Source organism: Cavia porcellus, unplaced genomic scaffold, assembly GCF_034190915.1.
Source record: "Cavia porcellus strain 051 isolate PalLab524CR breed Dunkin Hartley unplaced genomic scaffold, mCavPor4.1 scaffold_32, whole genome shotgun sequence".
In the NCBI taxonomy this organism is placed as follows: domain Eukaryota; kingdom Metazoa; phylum Chordata; class Mammalia; order Rodentia; family Caviidae; genus Cavia; species Cavia porcellus.
In genome coordinates this window covers 25171159-25194217 of record NW_026947515.1, presented here as the reverse complement: position 1 = coordinate 25194217, position 23059 = coordinate 25171159, and the positions used below count along the sequence as shown (strand labels likewise).

General features: G+C 50.7%; 1 protein-coding gene across 4 annotated transcripts in view; it reads right to left on the bottom strand.

Annotated features, from left to right (window-relative positions):
- Sdk2 (sidekick cell adhesion molecule 2) overlaps window positions 1–22745 on the bottom strand; it is a 257497-nt gene extending 234752 nt beyond the window's left edge. For 2 of the 4 annotated variants that reach the window (XM_013147066.3, XM_003464866.5), the window contains exon 1: window positions 21685–22741. In XM_013147066.3, coding sequence (XP_013002520.1) covers window positions 21685–21748 — 64 coding nt within the window. In that variant the 5' untranslated portion in view covers window positions 21749–22741. Of the gene's footprint in view, window positions 1–21684 lie in introns of all 4 variants that reach the window. The other 2 variants (XM_063242371.1, XM_013147067.3) reach the window with 2 other exon arrangements.
- Window positions 22746–23059: the final 314 nt, after the last annotated feature.

Here is a 23059-nt window from a genome sequence, read left to right as displayed (position 1 = left end):
TGGCTCTCCTGAAATCATAAATAATTAGTGTGTCTGTCCCCGGTGCCACTTAACAGTTTGTGTTTTCAAAGCACTTTATGCCCATTAACCAAAAAATTCTTGATCCACCTCCAGGAGAATAGGACGATAACGAGAAGGAGCCTGAAAAGACTTCTAGAAGTCATCTCATCCACCCCCCACCACCACCACTGGGATATAGTAAAAAACAAACCAAATATAACCAATCAACTGCTCTATTTTGAGAACACAGCAAATCTCAATGCCTTAAAGCCAAGCAGAACAAAGAGAAATGAGCCATAACCAGGGCAGACTACTGCCCGAAGAGCAAACCACTAGCCAGAACCAGCAAGCCAAGAGCCCAGAATGCCCCACAGACCAGGTGGACCAGGATGGGGAGGTTGGGGAAGAATGGAGAGGTACTTAAAGTACTCAGAGGCACCTGGATGGACCTGGAGGCACCTGGAGGGACCTGGAGGGACCTGGAGGGACCTGGAGGGACCTGGAGGGACCTGGACCCAGCAAAGACTTTCCACACCTGCGAGGAGGCAGATGGTAATTGCTAAGCATGTAAATGACAAGTTCGGATACCTAAGAATGTTCCTTTTAAGCAGCCCCTCAATTCTGCCCAGCCAGCCACATGCCAAGTTTTGCTACTGATGTGAGGCAGAAATGGCCACTCATGCCCCCTGCCTTCGGCTTGGGAAGGGAAAGCTCAATATGTCTGTGGATTCCTATGCAGCCACCCACACAGACTCTCCTAAGGGTCCGCAGAGGGCACCACTCTTCTGCCGTGAATCATCTGATGAAGAACTGTGGCCAGGACAAGGCTGAGATGTGAGAGGGAAAGCAGTCTCTCTTTCCGGTTCACGGGCAGCCACTCTGGCATTTACAGGCCTTTTAGTGCCTGATGACACTGGAACTCCAGAACTGGGACCAACAGGAAGTCTTCTACAGGAAAAACACCTCCCCTCCCTCCCACCAACTTTGCTGAGGGTCAAGGAAAAGAGATGATGGACGTAAAGCATGGCAGAACTGGAAGGGCTGCTTCCAGCACAACTCCGTAGACTCCCATGGGAACAAGCACTCCCTAGCTAACAACTACAACTCTGGACAGTCTATGAGAAAGCAACTGCCTGGAGGCAATGGAGAGCAAACCAAAGCAGGCGGATTTTGAGAAGGGCTTCCCCTCCAGAAGACATGGATGGCAAAAATATGAGCTCCTTGGTTGGTGTGGCTTTCAGTATCAGGGCACGATGGAGCCTGCACAGCAGAGAGAGCTATACCTACAGCAAAACACAGCTATGGTAGTCAAAGCACTGTGGTACCACCATAAGGACAGACATAGAGAACAGAACGGAACAGAAAGTCCAGAAATACGCAACTGATTTTTATATAACAAGGCTGCTCAATTGGAAAAAATAGACTCTTCAACAAATTACATTTGGATAACTGGAAATATACAAAAGAATGAAGCTGAACCCCAACCTCACACCACACACAAAAATGAACTCAAGTCAACGCCCAAAATATAAGAGCTGAACCATAAAACTCTTAGAATAAAACATTAGGTTTCAACCTTGATGACTGAGAAGTAACAATGGATTCTTGGATATGATGAAAGAAATTGCTAAATTGCACTTGATCAAAAGCAAAAACTTTCATGCATCAAGAAAGTGAAAAGACAGTCTACATAATGGGAGAAAATATTTGCAAGTCACATATTTGACAAGCGTCTAATATCCTTTAAAAATAAAGAACTCAATACTAACAACATCAAAAACACAATTTTAAAATGACAAGATTTGAATAGAAATTTCTTCAAAGAAAATATACAAATGTACAAGTACAGGAAATATACAAGTACAGGAAAAGACAGTCAACATCATTAGTCAGGCGGGAAGTACAAACTAAAACCATAATGAGATGCCACTTTACACCCACAAGGATAGCTAGAATTAAACAAATGAAAAAGAACCAGTGTTGATATGAAGAAATATAACCTTTGTGCATTGCTGTTGAGAATGTAAAACTGTTCAGTAACTATGGAAAAAGAGCTGTTGGATCCTTAAAAAGTAAAACAGAATTACCCAGACTTAGTAACTTCTAGGCACACAACTAAAAAAGCCGAGAACAAGTATGTGTACACATACATTTATAGCAGCATCCATTATAACAGTCTAACAGTGTAAACACTCAAATGTCCATTAATGAATGAATGGATGAAAAAATTTTAGTATATACACACAGTGGAATATCATTCCGCTATTTTTTTTAAAGAGGTACTGATATGTGCTACACTGATGTACCTTAAAACATTAGGCCCAGGGGAAAAGGCCAGACATAAAATTATTCCATTTTTATGAACTATTCAAGATAAGTAAATCCACAGATACAGACTGCAGATTGGTGTTTGCCAGAGACTGAGACAGGAAAGAGGGCAAATGGGAAGCAATTGCTTCATGAGTAAGGGTTTCCTTGAGGACTGATAGAAATTTTTGAAAGCAGACGGATGTAGCTACATAACATGGTGATGTACTAAATAACACTGAATCACTCACTTTTTAAGATGGTTAATTTACATAATTTGAATTTCACATCAATTAATAAAAAGTAGAAAACTCACAGTTTGGAATTCAGGGCAAACATGGCCACCAGAAAGTAAAAGTCAGTCCTAGAAAGAAGAATGCATGCAACCCAGCTGAGGATAAAGTGATTAAACTGGAATTTAAACTACTTACTTTGTTGAAAGCAATCCAACAAAGTAAATTCCCACTAAAGCAAATATAAAATTAACAAATTTCAAAGAAATGTAACAGAATCTAGACTCTCTGTAACACATCACAATGCCTAGAATCCTGTCTTACTTTCCTGACTGCTGAGAAAAATACCTGACACCCAAAGTTAAAGGAGGAAAGGTTTCGTTGGCTCACAGTTTGCAGCAGTTTCAGTTCATAGCTGGTTGGCTCCAAGGCAGGGGGGTGTGGCAGAGGGCATTGCAGAGGAGAAACAGTTCATGGTAGGCAAAAGGCAGAAGCCAGAAAGGCAGCAAGCTGCAAGCAACAAGCAGTAGCTCTCCTTCTGTCCCTTTGTCATATTCAAGGTACCCATCTGTGGGGTGAGTAGGATTTACACCCGGGGTGGGGGCACCCTTAGCCCTACTCCAAACTATGCCAAACCATGAGTGGATTAATTTAGTAATCACACGCGCTCAATCCCAGCATCACACACTCCATATCCAGCCCCTTCCAAGAAGCCTCACCTATGACTGCATGAGGCTTTGGAGGGGCATCTAGACACAGTAATAACAGGTACATGCAAAGGTAATCCACACATAAAGACCCAGGAGAATATGACCCACTATTAAGAGACCATCGATGATACTGATTGAGATGATTAGATGTTGAAATTAGCAGACATGAATTTTAAAGCAGCAACTATAACAACATTCAATGAGATAAATGACAATATGTTGTACATGAATGATAACATGTCTTCAGAGAACTAGAAAGTGTGTGTGTGTGTGTGTGTGTGTGTGTGTGTGTGTGGTATATCTCTAGAATGACACTTCAGAACTGGAAAATAAAATATATGAATATGAAAAATCCACTGAAAGAGAAGGGGAAGTACGGGGAAGGGGATTAAATAAAAGGGAAGCAAGTTGTATTACTTACCGGTACCCACTCCCCACGACAATTTAAAATGTGTGGACTGCAAACATGTACTAATAAAAACACTTAGAAAAAAAGAGATAGTAATGCTCCCCAAATTAAAAAAAAAAAAAACATTTCACTGGATGAGCTTAACAAGAGAACAGAGACAATAAAGCAAATAATAAACTTGAAATTTTATCTATAGACATTACTAATCTGAAGAATGGAGAGTAAAAAAATTGAAAAAAAAAAACTGAATAAGGGTCTGTGGGACAACATCAAAACATCTAACGCAGGTGTTAATGAAGCCCAAGAAGGAAAGAGACAATGGAGCTGAAAAAATATTTGAGGGAATAGTACCTGGCAGTCCCCCAAATTTGGTGAAAGATGTCAATGCACGGATTCAGGATTCAGTGTCCGAAACAGGAAAAACACAAAGGAAGCCACGCCAAGACGCATATAGTGTTTGACAGCAAATGAAAAGAAAAAAGGAACACAGGATTTTCCCAGCTCCCACATTTCCAAACTTGAGAAGGCTCTCCCTAGCCTCCTTCCTGCTTGCCATGGGGATAAGTACTCTCCTCCTCACTGAGCAGAAAGGTCAATGAAGGGGGAAATATTCTTTTGATCCCTAATCAAGCAATCAGCTGGAAAGTCAACCCCATATTGGAAGTGGGACCTGGTCCCTTCTGATGTCCCTGAGGTTTCCATGTGTGCATCCCGCTGATCCCCATGAGGACACAGAGGCCTCTACTCCCTCTGATTCCTCTTCATCTACAGCTTGACCCCTCTGGATTCCAGAAACAGAAGATGTTTTCAGATCCAGGACAAGTTTTCTTGGCTCAGGCAGAGGAGCAACATTCTTAAACTTTCTCCTCTCCGTCTTCCTTCTCCTCATGGTCTCTGCTCTCCTCCTCCTCCTCCTGGTTTAGGATTTGAGTAAAGCAAGAGACAGGAGGAGCTGTGACCCGTGCTAGATGGAAACTCATCCACTGCCTCACCTGAGGGAGGTGACTTGCCCTGCCTCATTCCAACGCTGGGACCGGAAGAGTCCTTCCAAGGCACAAGGAAGACCTCAGGGACCCTTCAACATTTAGGGTGACCAGAGAGCAATGCTAAGGTGCCCCCACCTTCATGAGTAGTGCTGGAGCTGGCTCTGCTTTTCAACTTTGAGGCCTTGAACTTCAAAGCCCCCAGTTTGTAATTCAAGGGTCTTGCCCCTCAGACTCTTCCTAGCCATTCCAGAGTTCTCAGGCCCCACCCTCCACCTCCTCAGTCCTGTTCTTGACTTGCAACCTACGCCCCTTGCAGTAGCCTCTGTCCCGCGCTGCAGTCCCACAACCCAAGAGCTATGTAGCTTGACACAGCCGATTCAAGTATCTGACGACCTTGCCAATGTCCAAACAGCGAAGCATCCCTGCCTCAACTGATCCCTGCTTTCTATTTTATTCTGACTCTTAAGAGTTGTTACAAGTGGTAACGTACTTATCCTCACTATTTCCCCATGCAGTGACTACCATCATCCCTGAATTACAGACAGGGAAACTGAGACTCAGAGAGGTTAAGTCACTTACCTAAGGCCACAGAGGCAGTTTGGCTCCTGGATCCTAGCTCTCTCTCCCCACCAGCTTAGTGGTTCTGCCCTGAAAACCTCATTAACTGGCTGGGTAGAGGAATATGAATTCCAGCTCTGCCCAGAGCCTCAGGGGGTGGAAGGAGCAGCAGGGAAGAGGTGAGTCAGGGGAAAAGTTGAAATAACTCAGTTCCCTATCTGGTCTGCAAAAGCGAGCATAGGGCAGGGAGAGCTCTGCTAGCTTCTGACTGTTGCCTGGCGGCCTCTCTGCCTGAAGCTGGACCTCGGAGCCCTCAGGGTCCCAGGCCTGAACTGCTCAGCTCCCTCCCACATGTGGGCCCCCCTGGTATTTAATGGTCCACACTGCAGGGAACTGCCCTTCAGTAAGTGATGAGTTCCCACAGAGATCTTATATGCTGGGCTCTGGAGAATTTTTGGTTGTTTATTTAAGGGTGATTCCTCTTCATACCCGCCTTCCTGTATCGGAGACAGCACTGCAGACATGCCACTAACCAAGAGGGTCACTGAGCTGCTTTGCAGAAGGAGGACTGGATGGGACGGCTGCAGCTCTCGCTCTGGTTCCTCCCAGGATTCCCTTACTGTTTGATGGTGCATAGGACAGAGGTAGGAGGAGGGACCAAGAAAGCTGAAACCTGTGCTTGGTTCAGGGAAGCTGCAACCAGAATAACACACGTAGTAATGAAGCCGAGAAGGAAGACATATTTACCGAGCACCTACTGTGTGTCAGGCACTCCACACAACCACAGTATTACAGACGAAAAATCTATCCTGCTTTGCAGGGTTGCCCTAAATCAGAAAGGAGGAACACAGATCTAAGAGGATTCCTATTTTCTGAGTGACGTAGTTTGGATCTCGAATGCCCCCCGGTAGCCCATGCATTCCCAGGGTAGCACTACTAGAACTGATGGAAACTTCCAGAGGCAGGGTCTACTGGGAGTGTCTAGGTCACTGGAGCCAGGGCTCTCAAAGGGGATTAGAGGACCCTTGTGTCTTAGTTACTTTTCTCATTGCTAAGACAAAGTACCTGGCAACCAGAAGATAAGGGAGGACAGGTTTATTTAGCTCACAGTTTGTAGAGGTTTCAGTCCATAGTCAGCTGGATTCAATGCAGGTTGGCATAGCAGAGGGGCATCACAGAGGAGAACAGTCGCTGGCAGGCAGGCAGGCAGGCAGGCAGGGAGAAGGCAGAAAGCAGTGAAGCCTTTCATTCCATCCAGGCTACCCACGCTTTGGGCCATGCCGCCCATACCCAAGCTGGGGCACCCTTAATCCCAACATCAGGCTCTTAATCCCAGCATCACACCATGGCACCTCTGATATTAGAGGAATATTTAGATACAAGCTGCAACACTCTGTCCCTTCTTTTTCTTTGTCACTTCCTGGTGATGGGGAGAGTAATTTTGCTCTGCCACGTACCCCTCTGCCCTGATGCACTGCCTCATCATAAGCCCAAAAGAAATGGGGCCACTGGTCATGGACTGCAACTGCTAAGACTATGGCCCCAAATAAATCTTTTAGTAGTTGATTATCTCAGGGATTTGTTACAGTAACGGAAACTAACATAGCAATATACGTGGCTATCCATTTTACAGAGGACAAAACTGAGGCTTGGAAGAGCCTCAGGATCTTGTTAAGGCTCTGCCATTGGCAATAAAGCCTAACCAGCATTCTTGTGAAGGTTGTACTGGCTGCGAAGTATCTGGCATTTTGTACACAGCCTCTCTTGAGGTAGGAAGCAAGAGGCAGAGACAGCAGCACATACCAGGCAGGACTAGACAGGCGGGCACCAAGACATGGAATTTCCAGCCTTGCCCCTGAATTCCCTGGCCTCCTGGGCAGAACTGGAGAACTTCACAGAGAAGTTTCTAAGCTTACACCATTCTTCTGCTCCACTCTTGAGGTCTGAGACCAGAGAAACCCTTGTCTGGCCAGCCTCTGGAAAGAATTGGACTACGGGAACCGAAGCAGGAAAACGGGCCGTAGGTGGCTGGCTGCTGCTTTACAGAGCCGGAGCCTGGGGCCTCTTGAACTTCTTAACAGTTTTCCAGCACAGGGCCCACGTTTGCATTTTGCACTGGGCCTTCCTTAAGAACGCAGTTCATGTCAGTTTTGCCAGTGGGTTGGAGAGTGTACACCAGGGTGGAGGCCCTCTGGAGCCACTCACTAACTGCATGATAAATCACTGCATAGCACACGCTGGGCCAGCTGGGCTGGTGGGCAGGCTGGTGCAAGCCCTATGCTCACAGAGGCCACAGCCTGCAAATACCAACTTCAGAAGGCTGGGAGTGGGGACTAAGGGCCCCAAATGACAGCCCAGAGTGAGCATGACTCCTGTCGCACCCAGTCTACAGTGACAGGCCAACTGGCTGGCCAGGGCTGGGCAGGGGAGGGAGGAGATGCCCAGCTGCCACTGAAGCTCAGCCTCTCCAAGGAAACCTCTGCCCCCAAGGGTGGGAGCTATGCCGTTCAGCTGTGCCAGCTTGTCCCCAGGGGCTCCGAGGAATCTGATCCAGGCCGTCACTTCCATTTTGGGATTGGTCAAAGGGGAAAGAAAAAGTCAACTGAAATCCATTCCCAAGCAGTGCCCTGGTCTGGAAGTCCCTACTCAAGAGCGGAGGCTGCCTGTCTCCGTCACCCCTATCAGTCTCCCACACTGGGCAGAGGAACTAAAGCCAGATATTCAACCCTCTGGGGCCACTGTCCCCAGAATACAGGTGCTGGCTTTAGGCAGGAGGAAGGAATGTGGAGTCTGGGGACCAAGACTTCCTCAGGCCCAGCATAGCCAGTGTATGTGGGGGACAGAGGGGTACTCTGGGGCCTGGGGCCAAACCTGGGGTCACCACCCAAGCCTGATCTATGAAATGGAGTCCCTCAGTGGGTCTGACTTATCCTTGAACTTGGAGCCATGGTGCTGGGGTCGGAGGGTCAGCATTCAGTATGTTGGTGATAGACTCTTAACCTAGTGATCTTTTCTCTATTCTAGGTTGCCCATGCCTACCCAACAGAGCTCAGTGCTGGCCACAGGTGCAGGATCCAAGAGGAATCTTCAGTATAAGGAACAAAAGGAGCATCCTGCCTTTCCTGGAGCAACTCAGCTGGCCCACTTTTTGGTTGCTAGCATGGTCACATCCAAACTCATGGTGGGGTCGTATGTAGTAGATACACTAATACACGTGGGCACTTAGAACGGAGCCCACCAATGGGTAAGCATTACACAAGCAGAGGCTATTACTGTATTTCACCCACTCCAAATGCATTTTCTTTTTTATATTTTTACATCTTTAGAATTTGAATCCATCTTGCTTGGATTGAATGACACTGTTTTCCTTTCTTTTTTACAGGGTACACCATGTCACAGCATATCTCACAATTGACACGTCTTAGGTCAAACATGAGCCACTGCTGATAGTGGAAGTGAGGAGGATGATGGTACGTTCCAGGGTGTATCTTCCAGGAGACCTGAGTTCTAGGAGTACCCTCAGCGCACTGTTCTCTGTGGGAACCTGGAAGCTGTGGGGCTCAAGCATACAGGTCGGGAGCCCAGCAGGCACAGGTAGGACGGGACTCCCAAAGGAGGCCTCAGACTCACACAATACTACCCCCCCCCAGGCACTGTGCTGGGTCTGGATCCAAACATGACAGCAGACTGTCTTCTCATCAACACTGGGTGTATGAATGAGTTTCATTATTTGCTTTAAACCCACATTTAACAGACAGAATAACATTTGGCCTGTAAGTGGCAGAGTCAGGCCAAGTTCTAGGGCAGCCATGGAAATATGGCCTAGATGGTTTAGTGGCAGGAAGGACAAGCATGCCTCTTGGAACAACTAAAGCTGAAGAACACAGGCCCTGAGTTCACTGCCCTGCACTCTTGAGCCCACCACTTACAAGCTGCGTGACTTCACTCAAGTTACCTGAGCTCTTTAGGTCTCAGTTTCTAGATTCATATAATGGGGAAAACACATCTTCTCTGGTTGCGAGGGTCAGAGGAAGAAATTCACAGAAGGCACTTGGAATGATAACCAGCAGGAAGCAAAAGCTCAACTACTGTGGCACTGAGCTCTGAGTTCTCGGTGACTCCAAAAGCCACTCATCCCCGAGATGCATTGCGTCACTGAACCCAGCTCATCGGCATGTTGGGGCAGCACAGGGGAGTCTAAACTGAAGGTCTGGATGAGTTGGAGTACCACCCCTCAACCACAGCTGCTTCACCCCAGGCCTCGGGGAAGGGAAATGGGAGCCTACCCCAGGCCATCACTGCTGCCTCCTGATTGCTGACTCTGCAAGGACATTCAAACACTCCAGGGAGACCAGGGCCCCCTCTTCCAATCCTCACCGGAGTGGCTGGTTCTTGCCCCTCCCTGGATGAACGTCTGGGCCTGGAGCCTGACTCCTGCTGCTCCTTTGGCTCAGGATTCCCACCTCCACTTTCTCCTGTAGCTCTCCCACCTCTCATTTCTGCCTTGTGATTGGGCTCCATAGTTTAGATTCCTGTGTAGGGGAGGCAGCTGAGAAAGAGAGACCAGACAGATCACAGCCATGCCTGAGATGGTTTTCCAGCTAAGGAGAAAACCACAGGACCCATAGCTTCAGCCAATGGAGCCTTCCGGGGGTGGGGTGGGGGGCAAGGCGACACTTGCCCTTCTCAGCTCTCTCCAAAAGTAGGGATGCCCTTCACAATCCTCTGGAGCGATTCTCTAAAGTTTCCCCTTTATTTTTCGCTCACTGACTGTCCCTTAAGGAGGTTCTAGGACCTGGAGCCAGAGAAGATGAGGAGGAAGCCACAACCCCCAAATGCGTCTGCTCGTCACACGTGTGCATGCTTGGATGATTCATCAGGATTTTTTTCTTTTGCTTTTCTCTCTTCAAGCTGGCATAGCCTGTGTAAGATGGAACAAGGGTGTCCAAGCACAGGCAGAGAGCACGTCTGGGGAAGCCACCTGATGTGGCCAAGCACAATCTGACCTCAGTAGTCAGGACCAGATGTATTTCTTCCACCTGCAATGGCTGCTTGGTAACAGGAACGATGGAACAAAGCCCACAGGGCTCCCTGGGGAAGACAGGGCTCCTCCCACCCTGCAGGATGTAGTTTCTGTGTTTCTTTTCACTCTGCAAAGTCCCCTCTGGGACAGCACTCTCAGGTCACCCTCCAGACTTCCAGATCACTAACCTCTCTCAGTGTCCCTCAGGACTGGCAATGTGCTTTTTGCCTGTCCCTGACTGGGGACAACTCAAGACCAGGGACCTGTCTCAGTTTTTGCTGGCTCTTGGCACTGTACCTGGCACATGAGGGGCGCTTGAAAAAAACTTGAGAAGAAATAGCTTTTGCTGCCCTTCAGTCTTGAGGAGCATCAGTTGGTGGCCATTCTCTCCCAGGATCTCCATCCTGTGAGCTTGTTTCTATTTCAAAGAGGGGCATAGCCTAAGGTTTGGATAGTGTTCCCCAAAGGCCCTGTGCTAAAGAGTTGGCCACCAACCTGTGGTGCTGAGACACAGTGGAACCTTGAAGAAGCAGAGCCTAGTGGAAGGAAGTTAGGTCACTGGAGTCATGACCTTGAAGGAGACCCTGGACCTGCTCCTTCTCTCTTTTCACTTTCCAGACTCCAGGGTGTCTGTCAGCAGCCTCCTCTGCCACACACTCCTGTCATGACATACTGTGCTGCCAGAGGCTCATGGCAATGGGGACAAGTGGCCTGAAATCTCCAAACCCATGAGCCAAACAAACCTTTTCCTTTATCAATTCTGTTATCTCAAGTATTTTGTTATGGAAATGGAAAACTGACCAACACAGACATTAAGAGCAAGAACTTTCAGAGCAGGGTAAGTGGTAGTCACTGCCAAGCCCCCAGGCAAATCCACGCTAAGCTCATGAGCTGATCAACTGAGCAGATAGAGTCCACTGAGGCAGAAGGCACTAAACCCACCATCACCGTGCCACCCCATTGGGTCAGACTTACAGGCCAGTCCCTAAGTGTGGCCAACACTAGCAGTATTTAGGAACCTCTTAGACATGCAAATTCCCTGGCCTTACTCTGGGTCTGCTGCTTAAGAAGTGTTGGGAGGGGTCCAGGCCTGGGAATCTGAATTCTAACAAGCCTCCAGAGAACTGTGATGTGACTTCAACGTGAACACCCAGCACTCACCCCTGTCCTTCTCACTCCATTACCTGGTGACACCTAGGCCCTAGGAATGTACCTCCTTTAGTCCCCAGGTCCCCCAAGGCCCGGTATAATAAATCTGAGCCTCCTCCCCTGTGTCCACCCGCTAGCATCTCAGAGTCACACACTGGCCTTGCATGGACCCTCAGCCCAATGCTTTTCAGGCCCTTCCCTAGCAGAGATGAGGAGATGCTGGAGCCAAGGCAGCTTCCTGCACCCTGGTGTGAGGCATTCTGGGTCCCTGGGAGATACAATACGTTCTAACATTGCCAGCGAGGTGGCAGGCTGGTGACTGGAACAATGGGCCTTATGTTCCTCCCCACGCCTTCCTGTGGGGCTGCTCTGGAACCAGGGCTCGAGAGGGTGGCTGAGCCATCAAAAGCACCACTGTCCATCAACTGGTCCCGCTTGCCTCAGCCTAGGCCCAAGCTGAAACCCAGGAACCCCTTTGCATATCCTCCTGTATCCTCCCAGGACTGAAGCCTGTTCCTCTTTCCTAATAGTTTCCAGTATCTTCTAGGTTTTTTACTCACCACGTCCTTAAGAGGAAAGGGTTAAATGCCAACATTTCCCATCTCTCTCCCCACATCTAGGCCTCTTTCCCCTCCTGGAGTGGAGGAGAACAGCGTGGACGGAGCTCTCTAGCCACCCGAAGCCACAGCCAGCAGCATCTCCTCTCTTGGTGGCTGATTTCTCTTCATTAGTGCAATCACATCAACACTGACAGCAGCGTATTTATTACTGTCCTGACGACAGCCATTTCTCACCCAGTGATGCGCAGACTGATAATGAGCTTGGAGCAGAGCTAATGAGGAACTCCCCTTGGCCCTCCTCAGTAGCACTGGCCTACGGTGGCCTGCCCGCCCCCATCCCCACTTGCAGACTTGTCACTGAGGCAGGGAAAAGGGGTCCCAATGGGAAGGTCATGGATCACAAGGATGCGCCAGCTAGCACTGGCCAAAGTCAGGGTATGTACTGCCCACAGGGAGACCACTGCAGGACTGACGGGGCAATGAGGCCTAAGGGCTGGGCATTGTCCCATGACAGAGGGCACTTATCGGTCCTAAGTCATTAAGCAAGTACAGAAGAACCAGTAGTGATGGTCAGTCTGGCTGCTGGAGGCTGATGGATGCTCTAGGGCCTGGTTTCTGCAGTATAAGAGCTTCAAAAGGCATTTTGAGGTGACTGAACCCAATCAAGAACACCGAGCTAGTGCTATCCGAGCAGAACTAGGTACTTGGAACAGCCACAGGCATGCAAAGGCCCTGTGTTGCTGGAAGATGGGGGTCTCTTTTAAAAGATAAATGCTAGTATGTCACAGAGAAGGAACATATTAAGCTATTATCATCCATTAGACCTTACAGTGAGCACTTTTACTGGATTGTCTCATAAAACCTCAAATTTGTGTGAGCATCTTTCATAGACATCCCACTTGCCCTTTACCCCAACTTATGAAGGAGGTTGACTAGAAAAGACTAGATTTGCTATTATTAGCATGGAAGTTCAGAAACACGCAACAGTAACTAGCCAAGGTCATCTGACATGTAAGAAAGACACAATGAATCAGGTAGGGTCCTTCCCAGGCCACTGCTTACGATCTGTCCACCATATCCAGTAACCACAGCTCTTCTGAAGCACCTGTACATCTAAATGAAAAGTAGCCCTGTAGTGGGACAGTGACCCCAGCGCTTCCCTAAGGAGAGTAAGGCCCTCACTCAGTGCCTGCCCCAGTGTGCTTTCAAATGTGGCTCAGTGGGCCATGCTGATGGGTTGTCCAGTCCAAATCAGAAGGAGGCAGGATAGGCCAGGAGACAGGCCCTCCAACAATAAGGAACACACAGACTGGGGGAAGCTGAAGAAGAACCTGGAAACACCCACAATCCAAGCAGCAGCAGCAGCATCTGGGGTGGGGGTGGGGAATGACAGCCTTAGGCTCACACCTGCCACCCTTGAAGACATCACCTTAGAGTAGTCATGGCTGATGAATATGCAGACCTAGAAGGCGGGAATATATAGAAAACATCACAGAAAATTTTAAACACAAATGGTTGGTCTCTCGCTCTCTGTCTCTCTTTCAAGTTTTTCAAAGCTGGTTTAAACATATATCCTAGGGGGTCCAGGAAGCCAAGGGGAGTCCACACTACATCTTCCAGCAGCATTGATTGGTTTAAAATGTACTTTCTGTGTTAAGACAGACTTCAGATAGACTACGGAGTAGAATGCAAATTTCCATAGATTTAAAAACTGAAACAGGAGAAAGGAACAGTCATGAGGATGGAAAGCAGGCAGCTTCAGGCCACACAGCCAACTCCCCAGCCACACGCCGACCCTTCACCATTAGAGTCCCCGTGGAAGACTTTACACGTGCTGTCTCAATACTCCCATGCTATCCCAAGGAGGACCCTTCAGTCACCTGGGCTAAAGACCTGATTCAAGGGACCCCATGACAATCTCGATTGTTGCCTCTGGGCCCAGCACTGCATCGCACTCTTACCCCTGACAGCACCTTTCTTTAAAGAGTCAAGTTCATTAATTGAGAAAAATAATTGATGTGTGATACCTCGATCCCTGCTGATGAAGGGTTATTATCTAAACTCAAGGAGTTTATAATTAAAGAAATCAGTCTCATTTGCACATTCCAAGATCATTTACAATCAATGAGGCCAAGTGCCAAACGAGGCACCCGGCCATTGGTGTCTTGGGAGCACGGAGTCTTTGGGAGCTGTTCTGGCTGGTGGAGTCTAGGCTGGCTATGGGGGTGGGACGGGATCAAGGTCAGCGGAAGAAAACAAGGAATCCCTGTGGATCGAAGAAGAGAAAGGGTGTCCTCTGGGTACAGGGGCAGGTGGGTGAGATTTCAGTGGTGCACAGGGCCTGGGGTGGGCTTGGTGTCTACACACAGCTGTGAAAAAGTCACTGGAGGTCTCTGAGCAGGGGCGACATGACAAGGGTTAGCACTCGGGACTGTGGCTGTGGCCTATGCACAGGCAGATGGGGCGGACTTGGAGTTGTGTTAAAAAGCAGAGGCCAGCACGGCCACCACGCCCACAGAAGCGAGGGTCTCAAATGAGACCACACCCAACCACCTTCAGCTTGTGGCCAAGGAAGCATAATTGGCTGCTGCTGAAGGTAGGGTGGTCCAGATCCAAACAACGGCCTGAGAAGCAGCTGCAGGCACCCACTGTCTTTTTCTTACAAATCAAGGGACCTTGGTAAGTAGCTGTTTGTGAACTTCAATGTTATTATTAGCATTAATATTTTCGGATCAACCACCATTATAAATTCGAACTAAAGAGCAAATGCTATACCTGTGAAAGCTGCCCTTGTGAATTTTAGGTTTTATGAGAGGATCTACTAAAAACATTCAATTTGATGCCTGAACAGCTGATAACAGCTTAATTTGTGAGTTCTCTGTGGCATATTTCTGAATATTTAAGCTAGAGACAGATTTCTTAACCTACTAACTAAATTTCTAGTAGCAGAAGTTTGGGTACCACTGGAGGTTTATGAAGGAAATAAAGTCTGGAGAGGCCAGGCAACACCCAAATGGCAAACCTGACGCTGGCCTTGGTTCCTGGCCACCAGGATGAAGATAATAACGACAACAACACAGCAGTACTTATCCAGTTCTTCCCGCATACTGGGGACTGTCCTAAGAGCTTAGCATGAAACCAAGTCACAACCCCATGAAGGAAGAGGGACTGTTATCCCCACTTTACAAGTGAAGAAACGGGTACACACAAGCTGGGTACCTCATCCAGGGTCATCCAGACACTAAGTGATACACAGGACTTGAGCCCACAGAGCTGTCCACATCGCAGACTCTTTGGCAATGCCATCCTTCTTGGGCCCTCTGATGTTATATTTTGCCTTGGTTCCCATGGTTTACAGCAGAGAATGAATTATCTGTGCCAGGTGCACCATGAACTGGCATTAAGCCACAGCAACCTAGCCTGATCCTGTCAGTCAACTACCTCCCTGCTTTTCATTTCCAGAGGGCTCCAAGGGAGGTTTCCAAAATCCTTGCTCTGGAAGGCCTCAAGAGAGTTGCCAGTGTCCACCCCAGAAGCTGACTTCCCTAGATGAGCCACAATATAGAAAATACTTCTTCCCTCAGGATTATCACATCATCAAAATTTCATGGCCCCTCTGGGTCACTAATAGCTTCCTAGTGGCATCAAACTTTAATTGCCTTTCTTTTCCCCTCCCTTCCGCACCCTTACCCCATTCAGTTTAGAAGATTCTTGGTCATCTCGGTCTCTGGCAAGCCAGTCATAAATGTCCCAAGTGGTCAGATGGAGACTCTTTAAAGGGACAACCTCAGGAAAAGGAGGGGAGGAAGGAGGAGAGAAGGCTGCTGGCATTCTTCCCCTGTTCTTACAGGGGCCCTGTAAGAACATGTCCAGTTTGGAAACCTGAACTTAGATCAGGACGAGGAAGCAGAAACTCAGGACTTACTTCCAACTCTACTGCCTCCCTCGGTGAGCCTAGGCTGGAATCGCAGAGTGATCTGGGATCTCAGGGGTGAATGGGCATCACTCTCTGAGAAGATATAACTGGAAGCCAGGGAGGAAGAGCGTAGCCCGGAGTGGTGGGAAGAGGACCGGCGCTGGCATCATGGAGCCCTGGATTCATCCTGACACTTTGACTTCCCAGTTCAAGGCCCTGGGCCAATTCATCCCTCTAAGCCTCAGTGTACCTCCATATTGGAGTCGGTGCAGGGGATGAGGCGGGTAACAGTTATCATGCACAAAGATGTGTCTGACAAGCAGAACTGCACCTCCAAGGCAAGCTGTAGGGTGGGGAGAAAGACAGAAGCAAAAGAAAGAGGCGTACAAAGAAGATGTAGGTGAAACAGAGTAAAGATACCAGGAGGAAGAGCGATTTGTGACCTGAGATCCTATCTTAAGACCACTGGGAGAGACAAACAGAGTGCAGTAATATGTCACACAATGACATGTGGTCACCCACAGATGATGTTTGCAACAGAGGTCCGTAAGATGACAGGCCTAGAGACATCGTAGCCATCTTAATCTGTGCAAGTAGATTCTATAGTGTTCATGCAACAATGAAATTGCCTAATGATGCAGTCCTCAAACTGCATCCCTGTCATTAAAGAATGCATGGCTGTCTAAACATCATTTAATTAATTTATTAGGTGCTTATGACATGTCAGCTCCATGCTAAGTGCTTGATTTATACTATCTCACTTAGGCCTCATAAAGTTATGATCCTGGTTTTACAGACAAGGATGTGGGCATCAAGAATATTAAGTGACTTGACTGTGAGTGGCCCAAGTGACACAGCTTACACCAACTTTGGTCCAAATCCAGGGTCCTGATCACTGTATATATACCACTTCTCCACAGCTTCGAGAGGAGAACAAAAAAACCCAGGAAAGTAATAGCACAGGAGGCTGTGGGCCTGCCTTTGAGATGATGCCATTTCATATAAAGAAATTCTCTAGGAAATGTAGAGACCACAGAGCTCCTCTGTGGCTGTGTGGGAATACTGGCCGTCGCCAGTATCTGAGTCCCAGCTCTCATGCCCAGAACCCTTGCCACTGGGTGGGACCATTCAATCACTTCTGGCTAACAGGCAGCAGGGAAACAGAGGGGCGAAGGTAGTTCAGTGCCGATGCAGGGTCTTCTTTCCCTTGGCATCAGTCAAGGACCCTGTGTATCTCAAAAGCACAGGCAGACACCACCTCCAGATCTTGTGCTCCTCCTCCTCAGAAACTCTCCTTTCCGTGCATCTGTTCAGCAAATATTTTGGTTTCCTTGTTTTACAGATGAAGAAACTGAGCCTCAGCTCAGTACTGTACAGAGGTAGAGGCAGGACTAACAGAAGCTAAATCCAGGCTAGGCACGACTGCCCTCCTGAGACCTCTTACCTCAGAAGGAGGAAGGCCTGGCCAGCGCTCTGAGCTCGGCTAGGGTTGCGCTGGCCCACACTCCTGACCAGGGAGTCTGATGGGTAGGTTTAGCCACTTCGCTGTTTCCTTGTCCCCAGAGTCCCAAGCATCCCAGGACTGTCCCTCACCCAGCAAAGCTCCCTGGTCCTGCCTTCTCCCACACTGTGGACAGCAGGAACTGGGATGGTGGGAAGGAACCCAGGACATCTCGGCAAACGGCTTATTTTCCTTTCCATTACAGACTGTGGGCTGCCGGCGGCAGGCAGCGGGGCCCATTTGTTGCTATTGGCATCCTGAGGCCCCAAATTATGATGATGACTAATTCCCACCGCTGTAGGCAGCTCCAGGGCTGTCTGCAGCAACATGCTCCCTGGGGTGGAAATCCCACAGGCAGCACACGGACTCCCAGCCTCCATTCCTACTCTAGTCTCCTGATTTCCCGAGGGCCCGGGATTTGGGAGGGATGAGGAAAGAGTTTGCAGCCAATCAAAGGATCCTTTCAATCAAATTCTAGGATAATCAGCCCTAAAGAGGCAAACATCTTCACCAACATAACACATAACTATTTAACAACCATTTGCAAGAGGTAGTGATCTCTCTATTACCAAGGATATGCAAGCAGACCAGATGGCCTTTTGTCCAGGTTTCTGGGCAGAGGAAGCTCTAGATGACTTTTCATGTGTCTTTCAAATCTAATACAATGATGCCACCAGTTCCGAGGACAGAGAACAAGCCCACTGTCCCTCACATTAGCTTAGAGCCCAACTGTGTGTGAGAGTGTCCAAGGTCAAATGCTCACCAATATGCAGTTAAAACACATCATCCAATGGGCGGTCACTGAGGCACTGTTTAAACAGAGGTCTGCTGTAAAGAGTCTGGCCTCTTTCCCAGCCTCCCTATCCTGATGGAACAAGGTTCCTGGCCCCTACTCCGGCCACCCAGCAGAGGACATAGGGGAGAGCCAGTCAATAAATATTTGCTGAACAAATGCACGGAAAGGAGAGTTTCTGAGGTAGATGCAGGCTGTCTGCATGATCCTGGGTGGGGTCCCAACGCTTCGGCCCAGACAAGGGGAGCCTCTGCAGCCTCCAAGCGTGACTGCTCATCTGAGCACATGAAGAACATTTGAGACGCTCCAGCTGAGGCCTCGGGGTACATAGGGTGAAGGAGACAGGGACATGGGAGGAGGGGGTGGAGGAGCAGGGACACCCCCATCCCACTCTGCTGTGGGGCTTTTGACAACTGAGCCCCAGGCAAGCACGACATTGGGCCTCCTGGTAATTAGCAAGAGGTCCTGATCAATAAGTTATTTTTTGCTGTCAGTAATTAATAATTACAGCTTAGCCACACCATGTAATTAAACTTTCATCCCGCTCCCTCTAGTGCTGTCTGGCTTTTGTTGTGGTTGGCTCCCTGAACTACGCTTTCTCCCTTTGGAGCCCTCTAGGAGTCTCAAGCTAAAGCCTTCAGGCTTTTGTCACGGTTTCCCCACCGCCTGGTTCACGTTGCCTCACGCATGGTTCTCTTGAAAGAACCTCCTGGACCAGCTGGCCACCGTCCTCCCAGCCTCTCATGCCTGCCGGAATGACCTCCTGCAGCTATCAAGCTTACAAGCATGGTGCACTTGGTGAAATGTGGAGTCCTATTGCCCGGGAGGGAGCTGGTGAACCTGCATTGTTACCTGTTCCCTGGGAGCTCAGAGGGTAAGGGCCATTCTACAACACACTGAGGTCATCAAGGAAGGAAGTTAAGAAACCTCCAGGAATTCAAGTTCTTATTGGTGGTATCAAGGCACCTTTCTGGGTCCCTGGCTTAGTGTCAACCCAAGTAGGAAGCACCTTCTATGGGGGACCCTTAGCTGGTGCCTCCCTGGGAATGTCTCCAGCCTCCTGGGAACTCTGTAACAGGGTCACTACTTTACCCAATATACAGATAAGGATGAGGGAAGTATGGATGAGGAAGCCAAGGCTCTGAGCAGCTGAGAGCTCTGCTAAGACCTCTCTGCAGTTAGGCCATGAAGCCAGATCACAATGGCCTCCTGTCCATTCTGCTGCCAAAGCCAAAGCTTGTTCTATGTCACTGACCTTCACTCGGGAAATGAGTTTGAACCATTTGACATCAGATTGTGGGGAATTTAAAGGGTTCAAGTGTGTCTTTCAGTATAACCAGGTGATGATGGCTTCAGACTGGAAGAAACTCACTCTCTAAACCCAAAGCTGATAACCCCTGTGCCCGAAGCCCAGCCCTCACATAAACCCAGTCTTGCCTCCAAGCCTGGACAGAAACTGCATTCCCATAATGCTGTGCAGGGTTTGCCGCCTGGAAGACAAATGGAAGGAGGCGGCCGATGCTGGCAGACAAACATTCTCAGAGCCAGAGAGCACAAACAGAGCAGCAGGGGCCCTGGGTAGCCTGACACTCAAAAAGGCAGCAAACAGGAGAAGCCAGAGAGAATGCATCCATCAGCAACCTTCTCTGTTGCTGACAGGTGCGGCCCCTCCCGAGCAAGAAGGGCAGAGACAGTAGGCAGCCTGGCCTTAACTTTAGCAAGACAGGTGGGATCTTGGCCTCTGGTGGATGGAGAAAGTGTGGAGGAAGGGAAGACAGGAAAGGATATTAAAACCATGAAAGAAGGACCACCAGTTGCCCTGGGGACTCCTTAAGGACCCAGTCCAGGGTATAGCAAGCATTGGTGAGCCACTTGTCCAGGGAAGCTAGTTCTTTCATGGAGTTTGTGTGGTCATGAAGCTAGAAGGGCCCAGTCCCAGGGCCCTGCCTTGTCTCTTGGTGTTTGGGTAGTAAAGTCATGGAAATCTCAGAATAAACCCATGAAGGGCTTCAGAATGGACTATAGCTCATTTCTATTCTTCCAGCATCTCGTTTTCCTGGAACCCCCACTAAAGAGGAGCCCCCAGACGAAGATCCCAGCTGCAGCTGACCCTGGTACCTAGGAGAGTGGCTCAGAACTCATCTGGCCCCCCTCCTGACTCTCACACCAGATTACTCAGTGATCTAGGGTAACTCAATGCCATGGGGCCTCAGTTTCCCTATCTGTTAAATGGCTATTAGAATAAGATGACCTCTGAGGTCCTTGCCTGCTGGAAGATTTTATGATGATCATAAAAATAATAACTTTTATTACCTTACATTTATGGAGCTCATTACAAAATTTCGAAGTGCTTTTACCTAAATTATCTCGTAAAATCATTCCCTCAACTCTTTCGAGCAACAGTGGGTCATTTTAATCTCTCATCTTGGCTCTTGGACTTGCCTGACTCTGGGGGCACTGGGGTCCCTTTTCTCGCGCAGGCTTTGAGACCCCGGAGATGGAGTGGGGCCTTGTTCGGGTTGTAGCCCCACAGTCCAACGCCCCCAGGTGGGCCAGGCCCCTCCAGAGTCTGGAAGAGGCAAGGCTGAGCTCCAGAGTGTGGAGCTTCAACCCAGACTTCGCTTTGCTCGCCCCCAGCAGGCGCCGCTCAGACGTCGCGGGCACCACCAAGTGGATAGGAGAACCCCAAAGGCAGGAAGCACGGGTACAGCCGCCCTGCCCTTCTAGGGCTCTCCAGAGGTGTGGGCAGACGTTTGGACGTCTACCTTCGGAAGGAAGATGTAGCGATGACCCCTTCTCCTTTCCAGCATTCCCACCTGAAACCCAGCTCTGCACCGGCAGACTGCTTCACGCAGCCACAGGTCACACAGTAAGCAGGAAAGACAATCCAGGACTAGTGAAGGCTGGAGGCAGAGGCGGGATGCGGGGTGTGTCTGGCGTGACCTGAGGGATGCCTCAGACCCTCCCGGGGCACCACTCCCACCTCCCAAGGGTCTGAGGTTGCACCCGCGCCTGGCTCCAGGCCCACGCAGCAAAGCACTCCCAGCCAGGCAGCCGGGCTGCGCGGGCTCAGTACGTGGCAAAGCAGGGCGAGTACCCTCCTGGGGCGACCCAGCCAGCGAGAGCGCTCTCCATCCTTCGCCCCAGCCTTTAAGACAAGAAGGCCTTGCTCAACAGGAACCAGGAGCCCGGCCTGGGGAACCCAGAGGAGCCGGATGTGCAGCTGGGCACTGAACGCTCCCCCACCCCCTGCCCGAAGGTATCCCCAGCGGCCTGGGGGTGGTGGCGGCCCCTCCCACCTCACCCCCAGCTCTTCCCAGCCTCCCAAGGGGACCCCCACTTTCCACAGTCAGAAGCCACAAGTCTCAGAGAGGCTGCCCTGCCTGAAAGAGAGTCCCCAAAACTCGGTGATGGTGTTGGTGGTGGGGATTATCGAAACTCCCAGGGGAGGACTCTGCCAAGGCTGCGCCTGGCGTCTCGGCACCACCCTTCCTCCGACTTCTCCCCAGCCCTTCGCGGGGCTGGCCCCCGTGCCCTACCTTGGGCTCGGATCACGCGAATCTGATGTACAGCCAGCAAAGTCCAGAGGAGCAGACTCCACATGGTGTCCAGTCAGGAGGGGGTGTCCTCCGGGATCCTGTCCTCCTCCGCGCTGCTTTATAATCCTACTGGGGTCCGGTACCCCGCCCGCAGCTTCGTCCCGAGAGACAGTCACGCAGCTCTGAGTCCCGGGCTTGGGTTTGCCGTGCTCAGAGAAGCGGCACTGGCGACCCCAATTCTTCCTCCTCCTCCTTTGCTATCCAAGTCCAATCCCGGCAGCGCGCCCGGAAGGCGAAGGGAGAGCAAAGAAAAAGCGGCAAAGTCTGCCTCTCGGGCTCGGAAAGCCTCCTCCCCTAGCACCCCAACTTCTACTTCTCCCAGGCAGGGCGGCCTCCGCGATCCCGCCAGGTCGCTGGCCGGGCTCCGGAATAAGCGGACAACTTCAGGAAACTTCCTCCGTGGCCACGTTGCCCGCCCCCTGGCCCTCCCCGCCCCCTGGCTGGGTTCTCCCGGCCGACGCAGTCACCGCGGTCCCCCGCGCCCTGCCCCGGGGACCTGTTCCGAGTCGAGCACGGAGGTGGGCGAGGGTGCAGGGCTTCTTTCAGGGTTGCGTGGCTTGGGGGGCGAGGTGAGCATTAGGTCCGAATCTCCCTGGAGCCGAAGTTTTCTTCTCTTCAACTTTGCGGGCGGCATCTGGCGGGGCCGAGCCTCCCCTCTCGGCTCCGCAGCCCTCACGCCGAATCCGCAGGCGCCGCTCCACACCCCGATTCCCGGTTGCGCCCTCGGCTGCGCGCCCAGCCGGCTAGCAAACTTTGCGGATCCCGCGGCCCGGCGCGCAATCCCGCGCGCCCATGTCTGCGCCGGCTGCCGGCTGGCGGGGGCGGATGCCGGGCTCGGCGCCCCGGGCTGAAGCCGGCGCTTCGGCGCTGAGCCTCCTGCCGGCGAGAGGACGCAGACTCGCGGCTCTGCCCTCCGTCGCGCCCCGCTCGGAGCTCTAGGCAAGACGCACGGAGAGCCCGACAGGCAGCCCCGGCTCCGAGGACTCGGGGCCCCTCGGCCGCCCGGCGTTTGCCGACTGCGCCGGCCGGAGCGGCGGCGGCCGCCCCAGCGCCTCGGCCGCGCCGCCTCCGCCCACCGCGGTCGCTGCCGCCGCTCGCGAGCCCGCTGCCCTCCGCTTGCTGTCGCGGCTCGGCGTCCAGAGAGCCACTCCTGCCTGCGCCGAGCCGGAGCTGCGGGGGCAGCGCGAGCCGGGGACGAGCGCGGCGGAGGCGGAGGCGGGGACGCGGAGAGGGGGGCTGAGCGCTACCCCGTGGCCGCGACTGGAGAGCAGCCTGCGCGCCGCGAGGGGGCGGCGGCGGGGCCCGGAGCCAGGCC